Source organism: Mobula birostris, chromosome 5 (genome assembly GCF_030028105.1).
Source record: "Mobula birostris isolate sMobBir1 chromosome 5, sMobBir1.hap1, whole genome shotgun sequence".
In the NCBI taxonomy this organism is placed as follows: Eukaryota; Metazoa; Chordata; class Chondrichthyes; order Myliobatiformes; family Myliobatidae; genus Mobula; species Mobula birostris.
The window spans coordinates 192,092,456-192,114,382 of record NC_092374.1 but is presented as its reverse complement, the minus strand read 5'-3'; the positions used below and the strand labels follow the sequence as shown (position 1 = coordinate 192,114,382).

General features: G+C 49.8%; 1 protein-coding gene across 2 annotated transcripts in view; it reads left to right on the top strand.

Annotated features, from left to right (window-relative positions):
- The window catches only part of gnl1 (guanine nucleotide binding protein-like 1), a 38,719-nt gene extending 22,445 nt beyond the window's left edge, over window positions 1–16,274 (top strand). For both annotated transcript variants that reach the window (XM_072259168.1, XM_072259167.1), the window contains exons 4-12: window positions 482–633; window positions 1,747–1,818; window positions 5,966–6,173; window positions 8,961–9,056; window positions 9,149–9,337; window positions 10,801–10,979; window positions 11,960–12,134; window positions 12,613–12,753; window positions 15,787–16,274. In XM_072259168.1, the coding sequence (XP_072115269.1) occupies window positions 482–633; window positions 1,747–1,818; window positions 5,966–6,173; window positions 8,961–9,056; window positions 9,149–9,337; window positions 10,801–10,979; window positions 11,960–12,134; window positions 12,613–12,753; window positions 15,787–16,067 (1,493 nt within the window). In that variant the 3' untranslated portion in view covers window positions 16,068–16,274. The remainder of the gene's footprint in view (window positions 1–481; window positions 634–1,746; window positions 1,819–5,965; window positions 6,174–8,960; window positions 9,057–9,148; window positions 9,338–10,800; window positions 10,980–11,959; window positions 12,135–12,612; window positions 12,754–15,786) is intronic.
- The last annotated feature ends 5,653 nt before the right edge of the window (window positions 16,275–21,927 follow it).

Genomic DNA, 21,927 nt, shown 5'->3' with positions numbered 1-21,927 from the left:
GCATTCTGACTGGTTCCATATCCATAATTCTAAATTAATTTTATATAATCCTTTATTCTTTATAATTGTTGAATGTTGTTTCTGTTGCATGTCACGCCAATACACCACAGCAAATTCCTAATACATAATAAATGTACTGTAGATGGTGAGTAAAGTTGACCCTTGAACTTTTCCTTTTAAAAGCTGTTATTGTATCTGCCTTGACCACTTTTTCAGCTTCACGGGTGCAACCTCGCCAATCTTTACACCTCATAAGGTGCAAATCAGATCTGTAAGCTGGAGTCCGGTGGAGGTTTTCATGTGGGGAGCCAGGCCAGTAGTGTTAAGGGCTGAACCTTGGCTCTCCCACCTCTTCCTCCTCCCTACCTTCAGTTGAATTGATTGATTTTAATTTGTCTGTCAGTACTGGGCCTTGCATCACCTTCTCTTTCTTCCTCCGCCCTGCTTCATCAAGTTGATTTGGCTTTACTTGCTCCCTCAGTGTTGGATTTCCCAAAGCGCTCCCCCTGGAACTACTCGATGACGAAGGAACAGCTCCTGGTGCAGGAGGAGAAGGCTTTCCGCGAGTACCTGGAGAAGATCTACAGCACATTCGATCCCGCCAGGCTCAGTTACTTTGAGCACAACTTGGAGGTGAGGCAACTGGCCAATGGAGCAAACAAAATGTGGAAGGGAGCTTTACTCTGGGCAGAATCTCTCATAGTTTTGCAAAGTCCCGAAGGCTCAAAGCCAATGACACCATTGTTGGCATCTACTTGTGTGTAAAGTGGAAAACCAATCTATATGCAGCAAGCTCCCAACAAAAAGTATCATCTGTCAGTTTGTATAACCCCCTCAATGTCTTATACTGGCTTCTGGCTCCTTCCTTTCCAGTCCTGATGAAGGGTCGTGACCCAAAACATTGACTGTTTGTTCCCCTCCATAGATGCTGCCTGACCTGCTGAGTTTCTCCAGCATTTTGTGTGTGTTGTGTTGCTCTGGATTTCCAGCATGTACAGAATCTCTCATGTCTGGGATAATGAGTCAATCTCCTTGATGGTCTGTGGGGTGGATTTCGTCCACAAGAAAATTTCTTCAAAATAGTGGATTAAAATCGTTCAATTCCCTCTGAGAAGGCAGACAGGGTTTCAGTTTGGAGACAGCAGAGACTGAATACTGAGAGGGGATAAATGGGCAGTTAGCAACCGGGCATCAATTGTTTAAAATTGTCTGAAGGGGTGTGGGCAGAGGTCTTTTAAATCTTTTTACTCAGAAATATATTGTGGAGTTTTGGGGTCTTTGTTAAATGGAAGAGGTGGGTAAGAAACATGGGATTGTTTGGCCTATGGGGCAGGCCTGCCTATTGGCTGGCGCAGGGAAGGGTGGGCCCTGCCTATAGGCTGGCGCCTCTCAGGCCTTCCGATTGGGTGCGCCCAGCTTGCCAGTTGGCTGCAGCCAGCATGGAAAGCTGAAGTGCATCAGGTAGAATAGGTGGTGTGCTACCTGGTGGATGGGGGGGGCTAGTTGGCTGAGGGCGATCGGTGGGTGGAAGGGTAGATTGGGTGATGTGTGTGTGACTGGTAGGACTGAGCAGTGGGAAGGTGCTGTGACAGCCATGAAGATCTATTTTCCACTGTCTGTACTGCCTTGTGTTTGGAACGGGTCTGTAAGTGTTCTTGAGGTGCCCCACCAAAAAAATGTACTCTGCCAGCGGGGATTCGTCACTCCCGATGACTTCACTGACCGACTGTTTCTAACCCTGTGTAGACCTGGCGGCAATTGTGGAGAGTTTTGGAAATGTCTGACGTTGTTCTACTGATCACAGACATCAGGCACCCGGTACGTATTGTAAATGGTCTTGGGGCGGAAAGTGAGTCCGTTTCCTCCCTCGGTTACAGATGCTCAGCATGTGGGCAGCATGTTACAGATGCTCAGCATGTGGGCAGCCCATCCACACGGCTGAATGTTTGGGCGTTGGGCTGGATGTATTGAAACCTACTGGACACTGAAAGGCCTGTAGAGAACGTTCCATCAGTAGGATCGTCTAAGATCCGCGGGCATGGCCTCAGAACAAAGGGGCGTCCCTCTAGAACAGAGATGAGGAAGAATTTGTTCAGCCAGAGGGTGGTGAATCTGTGGAATTCATTACCACTGATGGGTGTGGAGGCCAAGTCATTGGGTGCATTAAGGTGGAGATTAATAGGTTCTTGATTGGTGAGGGCATTAAAGATTTCGGGGAGAAAGGGGTTGATTAAAATCAGTCATGACTGAATGGTGGAGCAGACTTGATGGGCTGAATGGCTTAATTCTGCTCCAATATCTTTTGGTCCCCAGGGTGGGGATGGATTTGCTGGTCACTGCGGGGCTGCAAACTACTGATTGGAAGCGGGGCGTTTCTGCACACCTTCTCTCCCCACCTCGAGCTGCAACAGTTGGGGGCTGCGTGGAGCCGAGTAGAGCTGGGAGCGCTGGGCGGACTCACTCGCTCCCTCACCAAGTCGGTGAGGCCGGCTGGCGGCCGCTCTTCCCACGCCCGCACCTGCCCCGTCACCGCTGTGTGTCTGGTCCTCATTCTCTCGCACACTGGTTCTGTTCATTTCCGACTTACAAAAAAGATTCAGGTTACAGGCAGTTAAAACATTGATCAGTGCAGGCCCTTCAGTCCACAATGTTGTGCTGACTGCTCCAAGATCAATCTATCATTTCTCTCCCACAAAGCCGTCCAGTTTCTTTCATCCTTGTGCCTGTCCAGGTGTCTTTTAAATATCTCTAATATATCTCCCTTTACCACTGTACCTGGTGCGTAGAGGGAGATAAGTTAGGGACATTTAAGAGTGCATCCCACCTATTTATTCTGTCTTTTATTAAAAAAATCTTTATCTCTGACATTCTCCCTATACTTAATTACCTTAAGGTTAGCTGTTTCCGCCCTGGGACAGAGGTGCTGGCTGTCTACTCAGTCTATGCCTCTATCACGTCGCCTCTCACCTTCCTTCACTCCAAAAGCCCCAGCTTGCTCAACCTTTCCTCATAAGGCATGGTTTCTAATCCAGGCCGCATCCTGGTGAAACAAGTTACGATGGCCTTTATTGGAAGAGGGTTTCAGCACAGCAACGGGAGAAGTCCCACTCCAATTATACAGAGGCTTAGTGAGACAGCGCGTGGAATTCTGTGTATGGCTCTAGTCTCTATTGAACAGATTTAAGTTTTAAGAACTGCGAGGTAATGTTGCAGTTCAATAAAACTCTGGTTAGACCATGCTTGGAGTATTATGTTCAGATCTGGTCGCCTCAAAATGAGAAGGATATGAAAACTTTGGAGAGTTTTTTTTAACACCAAGTGGTAGGCTATTTGATTTTATAATTGTTTAAAAGGTTGGCACAACATTGTGGGCCGAAGGGCCTGTACTGTACAACTCTGTTTGGTGCAACCGCTTTTGGAACAGCTTCCTGAACCTTTCAGTGGTTTGTGTACAAGGACACTAGACAATAATGCCCTTCACTACCTGAACAAAATTCCACCTCGCTAGCGCGGTGGATGACCTTTAGTTGTTCTCCATTATGTCCTGCTTTGCCTGGACTCAGTCTGCACCCCTCCATAGCCCATACTGCCACCTAGCTCTGTAACTGTGTCAGCAGCAAACTACAAGTGTCTCCCTTTCGTCCTTTCCATTGTGTCAACCTGTCTGGGGCACCCGAGCTCTTTACTGATGGGTCGTCTGCATGCTCCAGATATATTGTGGGAAACCTTTACATAACACAGGTTGAAACTGCCACAGGTTTGTACTACAGATTCAAACTATACTGGACTACAGGAGCTGCCGGACCACCGGATCCTGACTAGAGAGCTTGACAATAACTTTTACCGGTAGTTCTCTGTTTTGGGAAACCACAGTATCATCATGGCATTATACTTATCATTTGAATTTGGAATCACAGACGTACAGAATAGAAATGAGGCTGTTCAGCCCATTGAGTCTATACTGGCCCATTTACAATCCTACATTAATCCTATTTTTGTTCTCCCCACACACTCATCAACTACCACCAAATTCTCTCACTTTCCTCCACACCGGAGATAACTTACAGCGGCCAGTTAACCTCCCAACTCACTTGTCCCTGGAATGTGAGAGGAAACTGGAATAGGCGGTCACGGCGAGAACGTGCACACTCCACCACAGACAGCACCAGAGATCAGGATCGACTGCGAGTCTCTGGCTCTGTGTCCGTGTTAGTAACTAGATCTGCCATATGCCAGCCCTGCCTCACAGTGGTTGCTGAAGCCCTCAGCTCTGTCCTCATTATCTCCACCCCCTCTAGTTCAGTGTTCACCTCTCCCATCGCACGCTTTGAGATCTTCCAACTCCTTGCAGTTGACCAGTTTCTCCACCCTCACTGCTCTCCATGGCCCCTAGTTTGAACGTGCCTCAGTTTTAAAATCCTCAGTCACCAGAGTGAAGCATCGAATTATTTCTGCTCTGCGGAAGCTGCCCAATCATGTGGGTATATATTTCACTTCAGTGCAGACTATAGCTTTGCAGACAAGGACATAGGTGAGCTAAGAGGTGGATGATGACAGGAAACCTGTGCGGGACAGTTTTTAAAGTGGAAAAAGCGGTACACAGGGGCAGCTCCACTCTATTGAACTCAGAAGTCCCGGCCCAGTGGTACAAACAAGTGTAACAACCTGGGGTCTTCATTGGTTGCAGTGGATGACCATGACGTCTTTGTGCCTTGCCATACCCTTCGCTTTCCTTGGAACGTTCCAGTACCACCTTCCTGGCTGTTGGATCTCACTGTGGGTCGTCTCCACTGGAGCTGGCTCCTCATGCTGGGACAGGTGTGTTCCTATCTCACTGGGGTATGAGACCCACCAGCTACCCTCTCCTGGTTTAACCCACCTGTCAAAGCGCTGTACCAGGGTATGACCACTGTCACATGCAAACAGCTACTTGAAGCTGCAGGTGAGAGCTGAATGTCCAGTGAGCTGCTTCGGAATGGACATGACAAGTCCCTTCACCAGAGGTGCTAGTCCACACACCCCATTCGTAGAGGTACATAGACTAGTACAGTGTGGGAACAGGCCCTTTGGCCAAACACAATGCCAAATTAAACTAAGTCTCTTCTGGTAGTGCATGATCCATATTCGTGTCTGTCTAAAAGCCTCCTGAGCACCACTGTCATATCTACTTCCACCACTACCTCGGGCAGCCCACTCCACTCTGCTTAAAAAGAAAATTTGTCTCCGCATATTTCCGTTAAACTTTTGCCCTCTCACCTTGAAGCGCATGCCCTCAAGTATTTGACATCTCTACCCTGGTAAAAGATTCTGACTGTCTACCCTATCTATAGTCATAGTCAATGCCCCTCATAATTTTGTAAACTTCCATCAGGTCTACCTCCCAGCCTGTGACACTCCAGAGAAGACGCCCCGTGTCTGTCCAACCTGAGGGTTTGTACCTCAGACCCTCTTCTGCACTTCCTCCAAAGCTTCCACATCCTTCCTTCAATGGGACAACCAGAACTGTGGTTTTAGAATATGAAGGGGAAGGTAGAAAATAACTTTACCTGTCTGTATTGACGTATAGCTAAATGTATAGTTAACAGCTCCCTTCTCAAGGCCATAAATCATCGGAGCAGAATTGGGTCATTTGGCCCATTGAGTCTGCTCCACCATCCCATCATGACTGACTTATTATCTCTCTCAGTCCCACTCTCTTGCCTTCTCTCCATAACCTTTGATGCCCTGACTAAAGAAGAACCTGCCAACCTCTATTTTAAATTTACCCAATGACTTGGTTTCCACAGCCGACTGTGGCAGTGAATTCCACAGGCTCATCACCCTCTGGCTAAAGTAATTCCTCCCCATCTCTGTTGTAAAGGGATATCCTTCTCTTCTGAGGCTGTACCCCCTGGTCCTGGACTCCCCCACTACAGGAAACACCTCTACATCGATCTTCTTGACCTAGTTCCTCCCCTACCCACAGGTGATTCACTTTTCCCCAGTGCTCTATGACTACGTGACCCAGGAGATGAAGAGGAGCCTTATCCTGGTTCTGAACAAGATCGACCTTGCTCCGCCCTCTCTGGTGGCAGCCTGGAAGCATTATTTCCAGCAGAAATTCCCTCAGCTCCACGTCCTCTGCTTCACATCGTACCCACGGGAGAAACAGGGCGAGACAGATCCCAGCACAGGTGAGCAACAGGGCTGTCATTATTATAGAGGGAGCGTTACTGAGGCTCACCGGACTGTTTCCCTGAGGTGGTGGCACTGTCGTATGCGGTGAGATTGGGTCATCTAGACTGTATTCACTGGAAGATGTAAATAGTTTGTAAAAGTTGCAATTTATGCTAGTGTTTAAGACTTTGGTTTCGAAACATCTAAAATATCAGCTGACGACAAGTTATTGAAGGAACTGCATGGGTACACAGAGTAAATGCATCACAGTAGCGAAGCCATTACAGCTCGGGGCATTGGAGTTCAATTCTGACAGAGTATGAGGAGCTTGTGTGTTCTCCCTGTGACCGCAAGGGTTTCCTCTGCATGCTCCAGTGCCCTTCCTTTCCAGTAAATAGGTGAGTTGATTAGATTATGAGGACGCTCAGTCCTCGTTTATTGTCATTTAGAAATGCATGCATTAAAAATTGATACAATGTTCCTCCAGAGTGATATCACAGAAACACAGGACTAACCAAGACTAAAACTGACAAAACTATTATAACATATAGTTACAACAGTGCAAAGCAATACTGTGATTTGATAAAGAACAGACCATGGGCATGGTTTAAAAAAAAAAGTCTCAAAGTCCCAATAGCCCCATCATCTCACGCAGACGGTAGAAGGAAGAAACTCTCCCTGCCATGAAACTCCCAGCGCCGCAAACTTGTCGATGCAGCACCATTGGAAGCACCCGACCGCAGCCTACTCTGAGTCCGTCTGAAAACTTTGAGCCTCCGACACCGAGCACCATCCTCTGCTGAGAGCTTCGACTCTGCCCCAGCTGCCGAGCAACAAGCAAAGCCGAGGACTCAGGGCCTTCCCCTCCGGAGATTCTGGATCACACAGTAGCAGTGGCAGCGAAGCAGGCATTTCAGAAGTTTCACCAGATGTTCCTCCATGCTGTCATGTCTGTCTCCATCAAATCAGGATTGTGCACGGCACCCTACTTGACAGATAACAGACATCACCACCAGAGTGGCCACTGCAAGCTGTGTTGCGCTGCCATCTTCTCCTCTCGTAATTATTATAAATTACGCTGTGATCAGGCTAGAGTGAAATAGGTAGGTTGCTGGTGGAATGGCATTTGCGCCCGAAGGGCCTGTTCCACACTGCATCTCTAATAAAATTAAATGTATAAAGTTGTCACAGTTTTATAGCAGGAAACAGGCCCTTCGGCCCAATTGTCCTGGCTGTCCACAATGCCAAGCTGAGCTAGTCCCATTTGACCCACATCCCTCCAAGTCTTTCCTATCTGTGTAGCTGTCGTAATGCCTCTTAAAGCAGTTTTACTCTCCTTGGGAAGCTCGTTCCACTTACCCACTGCTCTCTGTGTGAAACGGTCCCCCCTCAGAGTGTGGACTTGCACGGTCTTTGTACAAAATGCGATGCTCTAAGTAGAATCTCTCCCAGCTCAAAGTACATAGAGTTTTCATACTCTCAAGGACAAAGATAACAAACAACAGGTGATTCAGTAAAACTTCAAGAGCTACAATGACGTCGTTTTCTTCAACCATTTGTGGCTGACAAATAGTTCCATTGGAAAACCTATTCACAGTGAGAGCACATTGTAACTAACAAGACCCACCTAGACGTTCAAACACCTTTCTTGGACAAAGTCATTCACGTAGAAATCCGATGGACTGCAGTTGGTGGAATCCAGAGCAATGTGCTGGAGGAACTCAGCAGGTCAGGCAGCATCTGTGGAGGGAAATCGAGACTGGAGGAAGAGTCTTGACCCAGTATGACGACCGTCCATTTTCCCCCCTCCAATGCTTCCTGGCCCACTGAGTGCTTCTGGTGTCTTGTGTGTTGCTCCAAACTATTCCACGTGGACCATGAGAGGGCAGAGAGCGCTGTCGGTCAGTGATGCTTAAGATGTTGATAGGGATGCGGTTGCACCTCTTGGTATGGTTTGCACTGGCAGCCCAGTCAAGACCCTTCAGCCCATCTCGTGTGTGCCGACTGTCAAGCGCTAGTAGTCGAATCCCATTTTCTTTTTTTTGCCTCTAGTTTCCACATCTGTTCCCTGCCTCCACCACTGGTTCTGACACCCAATTACACTAGGTTCATAGTGGGCAATTAACCTACCGACTCACAGGTTGCAGATCAGAACTCGCCCCAAGAAGGCTGTGCAGTCACCTGGAGAATGCCGCAAAGACAGCACCTGAGGCCAGGATCGAACCTGGCTTGATGGGGCCCTGAGACAGCAGCTCCAACCCTTGCACCTCAGTCGTCTTGTCTGCACCCAGATTTGCCCGCCTTTGGCTCAAATGGAGCCATGTGCCAAGTGGGAAGGGTGGATAAAGAATTAAAGGTTAGATGAGCTTTGTTTATCACGTGTACGTCGAGGCCTACAATGAAATCCATCGTTTGTGTCAACGACTGACGCTGTCTGAGGATGTGCTGGGGCATTCATGATTCGGGCATTCACGATTCTGGCACTACGTCTAACCCGTCGTCTGTGGATTGTGGGAGGGAGCTGGAGCACCTGGAGAAAACCCACATGGTAACGGGGCGGACGTACAAATCTCTTTGCAGACAGCAGCGGGAATTTAACCCGGTCGCTGGTACTGTGAAGTGTCGTAGTAACCACTCTGCTGCCGTGCCGCCCCTCGGGCGAATTGCGGGAGGGGTAATAGTTGGCCACCCTGTGGGACTGGCGCTGGTAGCGATTCCCGGGAGGTGTTCCCATGTGGCTCTCATTACCGATCCCTGATCCGTGTGAGTGGGACTCTCGGTCACGTCTCTGTGTTTGGGTTCAGTGTTTCAGAAGCGGAGGAGACGGAGGAGAATCCGGACGATGGCAGTGGGCCCCCGGCAGCTCCTTAAAGCCTGCGAGACCATCACACAGGGCAAAGGTGAGGCTGCAGAATCGGGTAGCTATGGGCAGCACACTTGGGCGAGCTCGGGCCGGGCGCTGTCTGACTGGCGTCCTTTCTCTCCTGCCCAGTGGACCTGACCAGCTGGAGGGAGAAGATGGAGAGGGACGCCGCGAGCACTCACCGCGAGGAGCTGACGGACGAGGAGGAAGAGGAGGAGGAGGCCGTGCTGGTGGAGCACCAGACTGACGCGGCCATGGAGCTGTGCACGGCCACGGACGAGCTCTACAAGGATGGTATCCTCACCGTGGGCTGTGTGGGTGAGTCCGTCTGACCCAGCGCTTGGAGCAGCAACCTCATCCTCTGAATTCCTCCCCCTTCGCTCCACTCCCTCCTTTAGTACACCCTTGTAACCCCCACCATTTCTCTCCCTTGCAGCTTCCACTCCTCCCTCAACGGCCTCCCCTCCTTTCGTAGGCCCATGGGTGAGGGCCCCCACCCCCATCGTACTTGTATGCACTCGGCATGGCAGGATCTTCTCCGTTACGTATGCTTGGTTCTACTTGCCACCCCCCCCCGGACTATTCTTGAATACCCTCGGTTACAACCCCACCCATAAACACTTGTTCTCCCCCTGTCCTCCCCTCATATACTCCTGGGGATCCCTTTTTATTCATAAGATTGTGAGGCACTGGAGCAGAATTAGGCCACTGGGCCCGTTTAGTTTGCTCCACCATTCAATGATGGCTGATCCATTTCCCTCTCAATTCCCTTCTCCTGCCTCTCCCTGCAACCTTTCACACCGTGACTTGTCAAAAATCTGTCAACCTCTGCTGTAAATGCACTCAATGACATGGCCTCCACAGCCGAATGGGGCAATGAATTCCACAGATTCACCTCGCAATGTCTAAATAAATTCTCCCTCATCTCAATTCTAAATGGACGTCCCTCTATTCTGAGACTGTGCTCAGTGGTCCTAGACTTCTCCACTATAGGAAATGTCATCTCCACATCCATATCATATATCCACAGTCTCTTCATCCCCACAAACACACTTCCCCTCCGTCCTTCTCAATCTCCCTCACACCAATACCCCCACAGTTCTCCCTTGGCACTCCCTCTCTCTCATACACCTTTATTCCCTACGCTTCTCCCTCCCCAACCTCACCACCCCTTCTCTCAGCCTCTACCCACTTCTCTCTCCCCAACCCCACCCCTTCTCTCAGCCTCTACCCACTTCTCCCTCCCCAACCTCACCACCCCTTCTCTCAGCCTCTACCCACTTCTCTCTCCCCAACCCCACCCCTTCTCTCAGCCTCTACCCACTTCTCCCTCCCCAACCTCACCACCCCTTCTCTCAGCCTCTACCCACTTCTCTCTCCCCAACCCCACCCCTTCTCTCAGCCTCTACCCACTTCTCCCTCCCCAACCTCACCACCCCTTCTCTCAGCCTCTACCCACTTCTCTCTCCCCAACCCCACCCCTTCTCTCAGCCTCTACCCACTTCTCCCTCCCCAACCTCACCACCCCTTCTCTCAGCCTCTACCCACTTCTCTCTCCCCAACCCCACCCCTTCTCTCAGCCTCTACCCACTTCTCCCTCCCCAACCTCACCACCCCTTCTCTCAGCCTGTACCCACACCTGTCCAAATGCTGCGTAAACGTTGTAGTCGTACCTGCCTTCACCACATTCCCAGACAACCACCACTCTCTGTGGACAGTGAAAACTATTGTGGTGTTCCTGCACAGGGTTGGACTCTAACCTTTCCTCTCCTGGTCTGTAGGATTCCCAAACGTGGGCAAGTCGTCCCTCATCAACGGGCTGGTGGGGAAGAAGGTGGTGAGTGTGTCGAGGACCCCAGGGCACACCAAGTACTTCCAGACCTACTTTCTGACGCCTACAGTCAAACTGTGCGACTGCCCCGGGCTGGTCTTCCCCTCGCTCGTGGACCGTCAACAACAGGTGAGTGACCGGCGGCCGAGAGCGGGGGTGTAGGTCGGGAGGGGGGTCTCAGCGAAGGAGATCGAGGTGGGATCTGAGTTGGGCTGCATTCACAATTGGCTTGGCCATGGAAGAACAGTTGGAGGGGGAGGCATTATTCTGTCTTGAGGTCTGCGACCCGTGCTGGGACCTTGAGGAAATGATTTGGACAGAAGTTCAGGTGTGCTGCTTAGCAAGCTGGCATAAAAGTGAATGGAGCTGTGCTTCGCAAGGGAGCCTGTTAAACGATACAGTGGGGGCTGCAGATGCTACATGTCTCCAGATCAGGTTTACTATCACTGACATGTTTCGTGAAGTTGGTTTTGTGGCAGCAGTAGAGTACAAGGCATAAATTTGTAATGTCACAATAAAACTAGGGCAGACGAGGAGTAATGAGGTTGTGTTCATGGGTTCATTGTCCGTTCAGAAATCTGATGGTGGAGGGGAAAAAGCTGTTCCTAAAGCGTTGAGTGTATGTCTTCAGGCTCCTGTGCCTCCTGCCAGATGGTAGCAATGAGAAGAGAGCACGTCCTGGGTGGTGAGGGTCTGTAATGCAGGAATTTGAAGGTGGAGGGGAGGGTTGTGCCCGTGATGGGGCTGGCTGAGTTTACAACCCTCTGCAGCTTTTTTTGGAGCAGACTGCACTCTGTTCCTGAGCCTTTTCTCAGCTGGTTGGGACTGGGTTTTACGTTCAAGTTCATGGTCGTAATTAAGGTCTCATTCAAACTCATTTTCAAGTGTAAGTTCAGGGTCCGTCTCCTTGCAGGACCTGGCCAGGGTTACCTGCGGTCCTGTTGCTCACCTCCCTCCGCGGTGTCTTTCCGTACAGGTCCCTGCTGGGGTTTCCCAGAGGATCTGCTGTCACCTCACCCTGCAGCGAGTCTCCCTGCAAACCCTAGTAGGGAGTTACCCTGTGGTCCCACTGCCCACCTCACCTCACCTCATGCCATCTCTCCTTCCAGATCCTGGCTGGGATTTACCCAATCGCTCAGATCCAGGAGCCCTACACCTCAGTCGGCTACCTGGCCGCCCGGATCCCCGTCCAGAAGCTGCTGAAGCTCCGGCACCCGAGGGCAACAGAGGAGGGTTCCGAGGAGCAGGCACAGACTGAGTACACCGCCTGGGACCTCTGTGAAGGTGGGTGGCGGGGGGGGGGGGGGGGAAGAAAAATGAGGGAGAGAGGGCGAGGAGATGGGGCAAGTGGGTGGAGTTGGGGAGGGGACGGGAACAAGGTGTGGGGAGGATGAGCGAAATTAGGATACGGGAAGGGGTAACAGGAGCAGGGGTTGGGGATCTCTCTAGAAGCAGCGGGGAGAAGAGACTGTAAATGTAATTGTCCAGGAAGAGTTTCCCTTTGTGCTCAGGATTCGGAGTGGGTGCTCGGGGGGGGGGGGGGCTGTGGGGAGGGGGCAGTGTGACTGGGTGGGGGTTGCAGGGGGTGTCACTGACCAGTCTGAGGTCTAGGTGGGGGGTGTTTGCTGATCAGTCTGTGGATGGGATGGAGGGGTTGGGAATACCCGTGGATAAGTGAGAGGTACTGACTAGTCTGTTGATGGAGGTGAGGTCGCTGACCGGTCAAAAGGCAGGGCTCGCTAATCCCCTCGTCTCCTTGTAGCCTGGGCGGAGAAGAGAGCCTACAAGACGGCCAAAGCGGCTCGGAACGACGTGTACCGTGCTGCCAACAGCATCCTGCGTCTGACGGTGGACGGGCGCCTGTGTCTCTGCATGCGGCCTCCAGGATACACGGCGCAGAAAGGTGTGACCACCCCGTCCACTACTGTCGGGGTGTGTGGGGGCGGGCAGCTGTGGAATGGATACCTGTGGGGGTGGGGGTTGTTTGTCCAGGTCCCCATTCCAGGAACCGTCTCCCCTGAACCCTTGGGTGCAATAGTCACAATTCTAGACCAAGGCCCTTCAGCCCAGCTGGTCCGTGCTGTCCAGGATGCCCCATCCAAACTCGTCCCATTTGCTCACATTTGGCCCATAACCACCTAAAGCTTTCCAATCCGTGTACCTGTCCACTGCCTCTTAAGTATTGTTATTGACACGTTGTAAAAGGTGGGAAAGCATCATGAGGATGTTGCCAGCACTGGAAGGGGTTGGGTTGTAAGGAGAGACCGGGTCTGTTCTCCCTGGAGTGAAGCAAGCTGAGGGTGACCTTCCAGAGGTTTATAAACAATCGTAAATGAAATGGACGGTGACCGTCGGGGAATGGGAGTCTAGTTCTGAGGGCACAGGACTACGATGAGAGGGGGAAAAGACTTAAAGGGGGGGAGGGTCAGAGGGGTCACAAGATGATGGTTATGTGAAACAACCTGCCAGAGCAAGTGTTAGAGGTGGATACAATAACAACACGGACTGGGAAAGTTCAGGGGAATCTGGGCCAAACGCAGGCAAGTGTGACTACACCAGGCAGGCATCATTGTTAGCACAGACGATTGGGCCGTAGTGCTGTACAACGCCTACGCCAGAGGTAATTTACTTATCATGCCACGTCTCTGTGATGGAGAGAAATGAGAACGCGGGTGAATTGGATAGGAAAGGCCTTGAGGGACATTTGCCGAATTGGACCTGTCAGCAGCGTCGTTAGATCTGCAGATGATGTTGTCTAGAACCAGGGTTCCCAACCTTTTTTGCACTGCGGACTGGTTTCATATTGACAATATTCTTGCGGACCGGCCGACCCGGGCGGTGGGGGGAGTAGGGCTGCCAACGGCCAAGAGTAGCAGTCAAAACATTGGGTTTACCCCGAGAAAGACTACCATGACCATGAAACTTTGTGCGGGCACCTGTGTGCGCATGCGTGACTTGTGCATGCGTGTACGTGCTGATTTTTTTTCTGCAAATCGTTTTTGGCAGTTAATCACGACCGGAATATAGGTGATAAGTGGCTAATACACTCAATTTTGTTTCTAAAAGGGTGTATCTAATGAATTTAATATTAAACACACAGCACATATTTTCCTCGCACGAATATAGTGATGTCAATTATCAGGGGAGGACAGGGGAGCTTGAAGTAAGTGTTGAACGAATTTCCAGTAGAAGTGGCAGAGGCAGGTTCGATATTATCATTTAAAGAAAAATTGGATAGGTATATGGACAGGAAAGGAATGGACGGTTACGGGCTGTGTGCAGGTCGGTGGGTCTAGGTGAGAGTAGTGTTCGGCACGGACTAGAAGGGCTGAGATCGCCTGTTTCCGTTCTGTAATTATTATATGGTTATATAAGTCAATAGCATCATAACATTTTAAGTAAAGTTTGGATATTAAACACACAGCACATATTTTCCCCGTATGAACATATAAAATTATTGCAACACACCAATATCGCTGAATCAGTGGGAGCCCTGGGCTTGTTTTCCTGCAACAAAACGGTCCCATCGAGGGGTGATGGGAGACAGTGATACTCGAAGGGGGTTCCTTATGTCCAGTCTATTCCGCAATTTAGTTTTCGTTGCATTCATTGCAGAGATATGTTGGAAATGGAAGCAATGTTTTCAGTGCTTTCCTGACTATCTCTGGATAATCAACCTTGACTTTGATCCAAAATGCCGGCGGAGATGTTATGTCAAACATACTTTCAGCCCGCCGTCATTTGCAAGCTTGAGGAGTTGATCTCCTTCCCGCCCTGACATGGATGACGCGCGGGTAATGACCTCGCGTGCGTTCAAGCTCAACAGTGGGTGTGACAGGGAATGAGGAAAGGTGCAGCTGACTCATATCGCCAAATCATATTTTTTTCTCGCGGCCCGGTAGCGCATGCTTTGCGGCCCGGTGGTTGGGGACTGCTGGTCTAGAAGAATCTTTGGAAGTCAAGAATGTGGCACATCTGGTGGTTACAGCCTTTGTGTTAGATGTACATCGTGGTACAGGCCAGGCGGGGGCAAGAAAAACACCGTAAACTGTAAAAAGAGAGTGGCGGGTGTGTGGAACGCGCGGTCGGGGTGGGGATGGAGGCAGATACGTTAGGGACGTTTAAGAAACTCTTAGATAGGCACACGTATGAAAGAAAACTGGAAGGCTACGTTAAGAAGGAAGGGTTCGATTGACCTTGGAGTTGGTTAAAGGTCAGCAAGACATTGTGGGCTGAAGGGGCTGTGCTGTACTGTTCTAAGTTGTAAAGGGACCTGAGTACAGGGCTGTTCTTTTACGCTGCAGGTTGGGTTTAGATAAAGAAACCCTGTGAGCAGGCACCGACTGAATCTAGATCTGGCACCGCAGACAAACAAACTTCAAAATTCCATAGCCATACTACAAGTTACTAAAAATTTACTACAAGTAAGTAATTAAACAGTATATAGGCAAGCATAAAGAAAGATCGAACTACAAGGAAAAACAAAAATAATAATGTGGATCCTAATCCAACAGTAGAGACAGAGCACAAGAACCTAAGAAACAGGAGCAGGAGTAGGCCATCCGACCCATCGAGCCTGCTCCACCATTCAATAAGACCATGGCTGATCTGACCATGGACTCATCTCCACCTGCCTACCTTTTCCCCACAACCCTTAATTATCCTTTTCCCCTGTTATCCCAAAATCTATCTAACTCTGTCTTAAATATATTTAATGAGGAGACTTCCCCGTTTCCCCGGCAGAGAATTTCACAGATTCACTACTCTCTGGGGAGGACAGGACGTTAAGCAGTTCCTCCTCGACTCCGAGTTGGGGCGATGGTCTGGTTCCTATGCTGTGTGCCCCTGGTGGAGGAGGGAGGGGAGACTGGGATACAGGAGGGTGGGGGTGAGGGTGACGCACTAACCCTGGGCTCTGTTCCTGCCCCCTCCCCAGCGCACTGGCTGCAGCACAGCGAGACGCAGGAGATCGCCGCCCTCCAGGAGGCCCACCGGCAGCTGCAAGGCAAGCAGAGCTCGGAGGAGGAGGACGAGATCTCCAGCTCCGACCAGGAGGACGACGAGAGGGACCGTGACGCCGATGAGGAGGAGGAGGAGGACGAGGAGGGTGAGGAGAAGAGAGAAGCTTGGCGCAGGGGAGAGCAATGCCCAGCACTGGCCAGGGGAGCACTGCTCAGCACCAATAAGTTTTCCCTCCTGGGAGAGGACGAGTGTTGACATCCTGGTGTTCTCAGTGTGTCCAGCCGGGATGGTGGGACCAGGGACTCTTTGGAGGAGAGAAATCGGATGCATGAGCATCTTGTGGCAGGTGCGTTGCCCCTGCTGTGTATTAATTACTTCATTCCGGAGTGCATAGAGGAGCCCCATTCCTGACCTTGCTGTGAATGTACTGCTCTGTTCCAATAAAGCTTTATTTACCTTAAACATGGCTGCTTAACGTCGTGGGCGCATAATGTTGTCAAAGGCACCGAGCACCATGGAGAGCGATGAGAGGGAGCTGGGTGACATCAGTACAGGTGGGGATGGGGTGATGGTTACAGTGTGAGGGAGCTAGATTAGTGTCACTACAGGTGGGGATGGGCTGAAGGTTATGGTGTGAAGGAGCTGGATTGATGTCAGTACAGTCAGAGCTGGGATGATAAGGTGTGAGGGAGCTGGATTAATGTCAGTACAGTCAGGGGATGTGGTGAAGGTTATGGTGTGAGTGAGCCGGATTAATGTCAATATAGTTGGGAATGGGATGATGGTTATGGTGTGAGGGAGCTGGATTAATGTCAGTGCAGTTAAGGATGGGGTGATAGTTATATTGTGAGGGAGCTGGATTAATGTCAGTACAGTCGGGGATGGGGTGATAGTCACATTGTGAAGGAGCTGGATTAACAACACGTACAAAATATGAAACAAGGATCGGTGTCCATAACAGATCACGAATGATGCAGAAATAAATGTTTAATTTGGAACTGTTTCTATCCTCAGATATTTTATTTATTACTAAGTGTGAAATTAACTCTTTATGGACAGTGTAGTGCCAAGGCTGGGGACGGATGCCTTGAGGCACCTCTTGATGGTAGGGTGGGTCATGCCGGGGTGGAACTGGCTGAATCTACAACACTGCGGCCTCTTACGACCCTGCGCATCGCAAGTTCCATACCAGATGGTGATGCAGCCAGTCAGAATGCTCTCCACCGTAAACCGGTAGAAATTTGCTGTGCAGTTTTTGTAACATGGCAGATCTAGAGAGAGACACAGAGGAACCTCTGGCTCTGTGAGGCAGCGGTTTTACCCACTGACACAGGTGACTCCCTGCAGCATCCGTAGGCTGGCAGATGACAAATTGTGCATGTAAACACTGTCCAAGAAGGAGCTGCCTTTGTGGAGGGTCTTGAGGACATCTTCGACGATCTTCTGTCCTTGGGACGAGGCTGATAGGGGTACAGAGTGGGTTGGGCTGTGGTGTTTATGGTGGAGTGACGTGAGGGGAGGGGGTCTCAGTTGGTCTGTGTGTGAGCGATTACAACGGCCTGTGGTGGAGGTAATGATGTGAGGTCCTGAACTTGCCCCTTCGAACTGTGACATACTATTCTGCGTTCTGTTACTGTTTTACAATGCACAGTGCAATGATTTGATCTGTATGAACAGTATGCAAGACAGGTTGTTCACTGTTCGTCAGTCCACGTGACAATAATGAACAAATTCCAATTCCAGTTCTGGCAGAAGAGAGTGCCGTTGACCTTTCTATCCAGAGTTAACGCTTTTAGAGTTGGTGAACTCTCTGCCACCTCATCTAGTCAGGAGGCTGTGTTCCCTCCTGCTATTGAGGTCTCCTAGGTGGATCGATACACAATCTGTTGAGCAGGTGTGCAGTTGAGGGGATGGTTTGAGAACTTGCATCTGGATTGGGTTTCCTCTCCCCTCCCCTCAGATGTTGCTGGACCCGCTGAGTTTCTCCAGCAGATTGTTGCTGCAGACTCCAGCATCTGCTGTCTCTTGTGTCTCCCTGGTTAAGAAATGGGAAGGGGTTTGGAGGGCTCTGGTCTGGGTGCAGGTCGATGAAACTAGGCAGAAAACCAGGCCAGCGCGGACTAGATGGGCCAGAGTTTCTGAGCTGTTGTGCTCCATGAATCTAAGACTGAATTTCGGTTGTTTTTTTTTCTGAAGTTTAAGAAACTGAGAAGGAATGAAGATAATGAGAGGCGTAGATGGGTGGAAAGTCGGTCCTTTTCGTGTGGGGAACATCACTTCCACAGCCTCTGGCTGTGGGGATAATGCACGATGGGTCTGTGTTAGAGTGAGCAGGAGGGTCCTGGGGCACTTGTTTACCGAGGGAGAGCACCAAGGCTGGATCCCTTGGAGTTTAGAAGAATGAGGGGTGACCTTACTCAGACCCTGGTAAGGGGCCAGTCGTTTAAGACTAAGGCGGGGGGGGGGGGGTTGCTACGAGAGCGTAGTGGTTAGCACGATGCTATAACTCCTCAGGGTGTCAGAGTTCAGAGTTCAATTCCAGCATCCTCTGTAAGCAAGTTTATACGTTCCCTCTGATGGTGTGGGTTTCCTCCGGGTGCTCCGGTTTCCTCCCACAGACCAAAGATGTACCAGTTAGAAGGTTAATTGGTCATTGTAATTTGCCCCATGGTTAGGCTCGAGTTAAATCGGTGGGTTGCTGGGCAGTGCTGCTCAAAGTGCCGTGCTTTCTCTTGAAACGATCTTGACAGAAGTGAATCTCGGGAATTCTCTGCTCCCAAGTGTAGTGGAGGCTGGATTGCAAAGTGGAGATTGATGAGTCTTTCACAGATAGAGGAATTAAGAGCCATGGGGAAATGGCACAGGAAGAGGTCGGCCATAGAACAGTACAGGCCCTTCATCCCACAGTGTTTGTGCCGACGATCGGAATCTAACTAATCCCACTCTCTGCACAGGGTCTGTATCCGTCTGTTCACTGCCTGTCTGAAGGCCTCTGTTGCTACTGTAGCTGCCTTCACCATTATCCCTGGCAGTGTGTTCCATGCACCCACCACTGCTCTTAAACATCCCTACTCTCACCATAACCTATGCCCTCTGGTATTGATATCTCTCCCCAGGACTTTACACCCATCTACGCCTCTCATTATTTTTATCACCCCTCAGTTTCTTAAGCACCTGGTTAAGCTCATCCCACCTCTCCGTATAGCTAATGCACAAAAATCCAGGCAGCCTCAACTTCCCGGTGCACCTCTTCTGCACCCTCGCCAAAGCCCACCCACGCTCACTGTAATGGGGTGCTCTGGTCTCCGCAGTCCAAAGGCGTACAGCTGGGGTTTAGGTTCGTAAGTTGTGGACATGTTATATTGGCGCCGGAAACGTGGTGACTCCCAGCACAATCCTCAGGCTGTGTAGATCAATGGCACATTTCACTGTACGTTTTAATCTATGTGTGACAAATAAAGCTGATCTTTAAATATTTTAAATCTTTAATCTTTGCTCCAAACGTGGGCTAATCAAAGATTTGTGCAGCTGCAACATGGCTCCCTGATTCTTATACTCGGTGCCTGACTGACGCCATTTGTGTTCTTTATTATTCTATCTACTTGCAGTGAGCTACAGACCTGTTCCCCAATATCAGTGTTAAGGGGCCTGCCGTGAACTGTTTACGTACTTTCCCCTTGTATTTGACCTCCCAAGTGGCATCACCTGACCTTTGTCCAGATTAAACACCATCTGCCATTTCTCTGCCCATCTCCCCAACTGATGCATAGTCTGCTGTATCCTTTGACAACCTTCCCCACTATCCACAACTACACCGATTTTTGTGTCGTCTGCAAATCTATTAATTGGACCACCTGTATATTCATCCAAATCATTTATACGTGTTACAAATGACAGAGGTCCCAGCACTGATCCTTGTGGTTGGAGGAGAACCACAGGTTACGGATGTCAGATCAGAAAACACCTCTTTGCTGTGATCACATTGAATGGTGGGGCAGGTTGGAGGGGCATGGTGGTTAAAAATTTATAATGTTTGTCCTTAGTCCTGATGAAGGATCCTGGCCCGAAATGTCGACTGTTTTCGATTCCATGGATGCTGCCTGACCTGCTGAGTTCCTGCAGCATTTTGTGTGCGTCGCTGTGGATTTCCGGCATCTGCAGAATCCCTTGTGCTCTAGTGTTTGCGATGTTCTGTGGGAAAGGCCACAGCGTAAGGTCCTGCTGTCACCAGACACCAGCGGGAAGACTAGCCTCTCCAAATCAGAATCAGGTTTACTGTCACTGACGCATGGCATGAAATTGGTTGTTTTGTGGTGGAACATTAATTACTGTGAGATAAAATTTAAAAATAGGTTGTTCAAAAGATGAATAGTGAGGTAGTGTTCATGGGTCCAAAAATCTGATAGCAGTGAGGAAGAAGCTGTTCTTGAAGTGTTGAATGTGGGTCTTCAACTTCATGAACCTTCCCCCGATTGTAGTACTGAGAAGGGGGCGTGTGCCAGACAGTGAGGTCCTTAGTGACAGACACTGCCTTAGTGAGGCACTGCCTTTTGTCAATGTCCTTGGTGTGGGGAGGCTTGTTGACTGATGAACCATTGGTGCTTTGTACAGAGTATATACAAAACCAGAATGTGCATATTTGATGTGACTCTTGACTATAAAGAAGGACTGGAACTGAGGGGATTGTAATTTCTGTAGATACGTTTATGAATGAAGTTTATTTTGGAAATGTTTAAGATCAGCTCATTTCTTAGAACACAGTCTGAAGGCACGCTGGGGACATCCGGAAGTGTTGCCACACATTCTGGCACTCCAGCGTAGCATAGCCACGATGTTCAGAGCAACACACAAACAAAACACAGTAAACAACAAAACAAACCCATTTCCTGCATCTCCACACACCCACACACAAAGAAAGGTCTCCAACCCCGGGACAGGCCCTGGCGGGCCCTCTGACCTACAGACTGTGGCCCCAGACTCAATGGAATGATGCACCGCCTCTGTAAGGAAACGTGGAATGTCCATTGTGGCTGGGGAGTGGGTACTTCTCCCTCTCTCGAATCTCAGTGTTGGGGTCATAAGGCCATAGGATGTGGGACCAGAATTAGGCCATCGAGCTCATCAAGCCTGCTCTGCCGTGACTGATTTATTATGCCTCTCAAACCCATGCTCCTGCTTTCTCCCCGTAACCTTTGACACCCTGACTGATAAAGAACATAACAAGCTCCACTTTAAATATGCCCAATGACTTGGCCTCCACAGCCACCTGTAGCAATGGATTCCCCAGATTCACCACCCTCTGGCTACAGAAATTCCTCCTCATCTCTGTTTTAAATGGATGTCTCAACTCTGAGACTGTGCCCTTTGGTCCGAGACTACCCCACTATTGGAAACATCCTCTCCACATCCACTCCATCATGTCCTTTCAATGGTATCACCTCTCATTCTTCTAAACTCCAGTCTAGAAGACAGGCTCAGAGTCTTCAACTGCGCCCCATATGTTAACCTTTTGGTTTCTGGGGTCATTTTCGTGAACTACCTCTGGACCCTGTCCAATGCCAGCACATCATTTCTTAGAAAAGGGGCCAAAAACTGCTCACAATGCTCAAAGTGTGTTCTGTCCAATGCCTTATAAAACCTCAACATTACGTCCTTGTTTTTTATATTCTAGTCCTCTTGAAATGAATGCTAACATTGCAATTGCCTTCCTCACCACTGACTTCACCTTAGAGCAGGGGTTCCACACCTGGAGTCCATGAGCTGCTCGGTACATGGTAGGGATCCGTAGCATAAAAAAGGTTGGAAGCTCCTGCTTTAGGGAATCAGCATGAGGACTCCAAAGTCCCTTTGCACTTCTGATTTTTGAATATTACAAACCTTTATACCTTCTACCAAAGTGCATGAACATACACTTCCCAACGCTGTATTCCATCTGCTAATTCTTTACCCATTCTCCAAATCTGTCTCAATCCTCCTGCAGACTCCCTGCTTCCTCAGAGCTACCTGCCTCTCCACCTATCTTCATATCATCTGCAAATTTGGTCATAAACCCATCAATTCCGTCATCCAAATCGTTGACATGTAACGCGAAAAGAAGTGGCCCTAATAACGACCC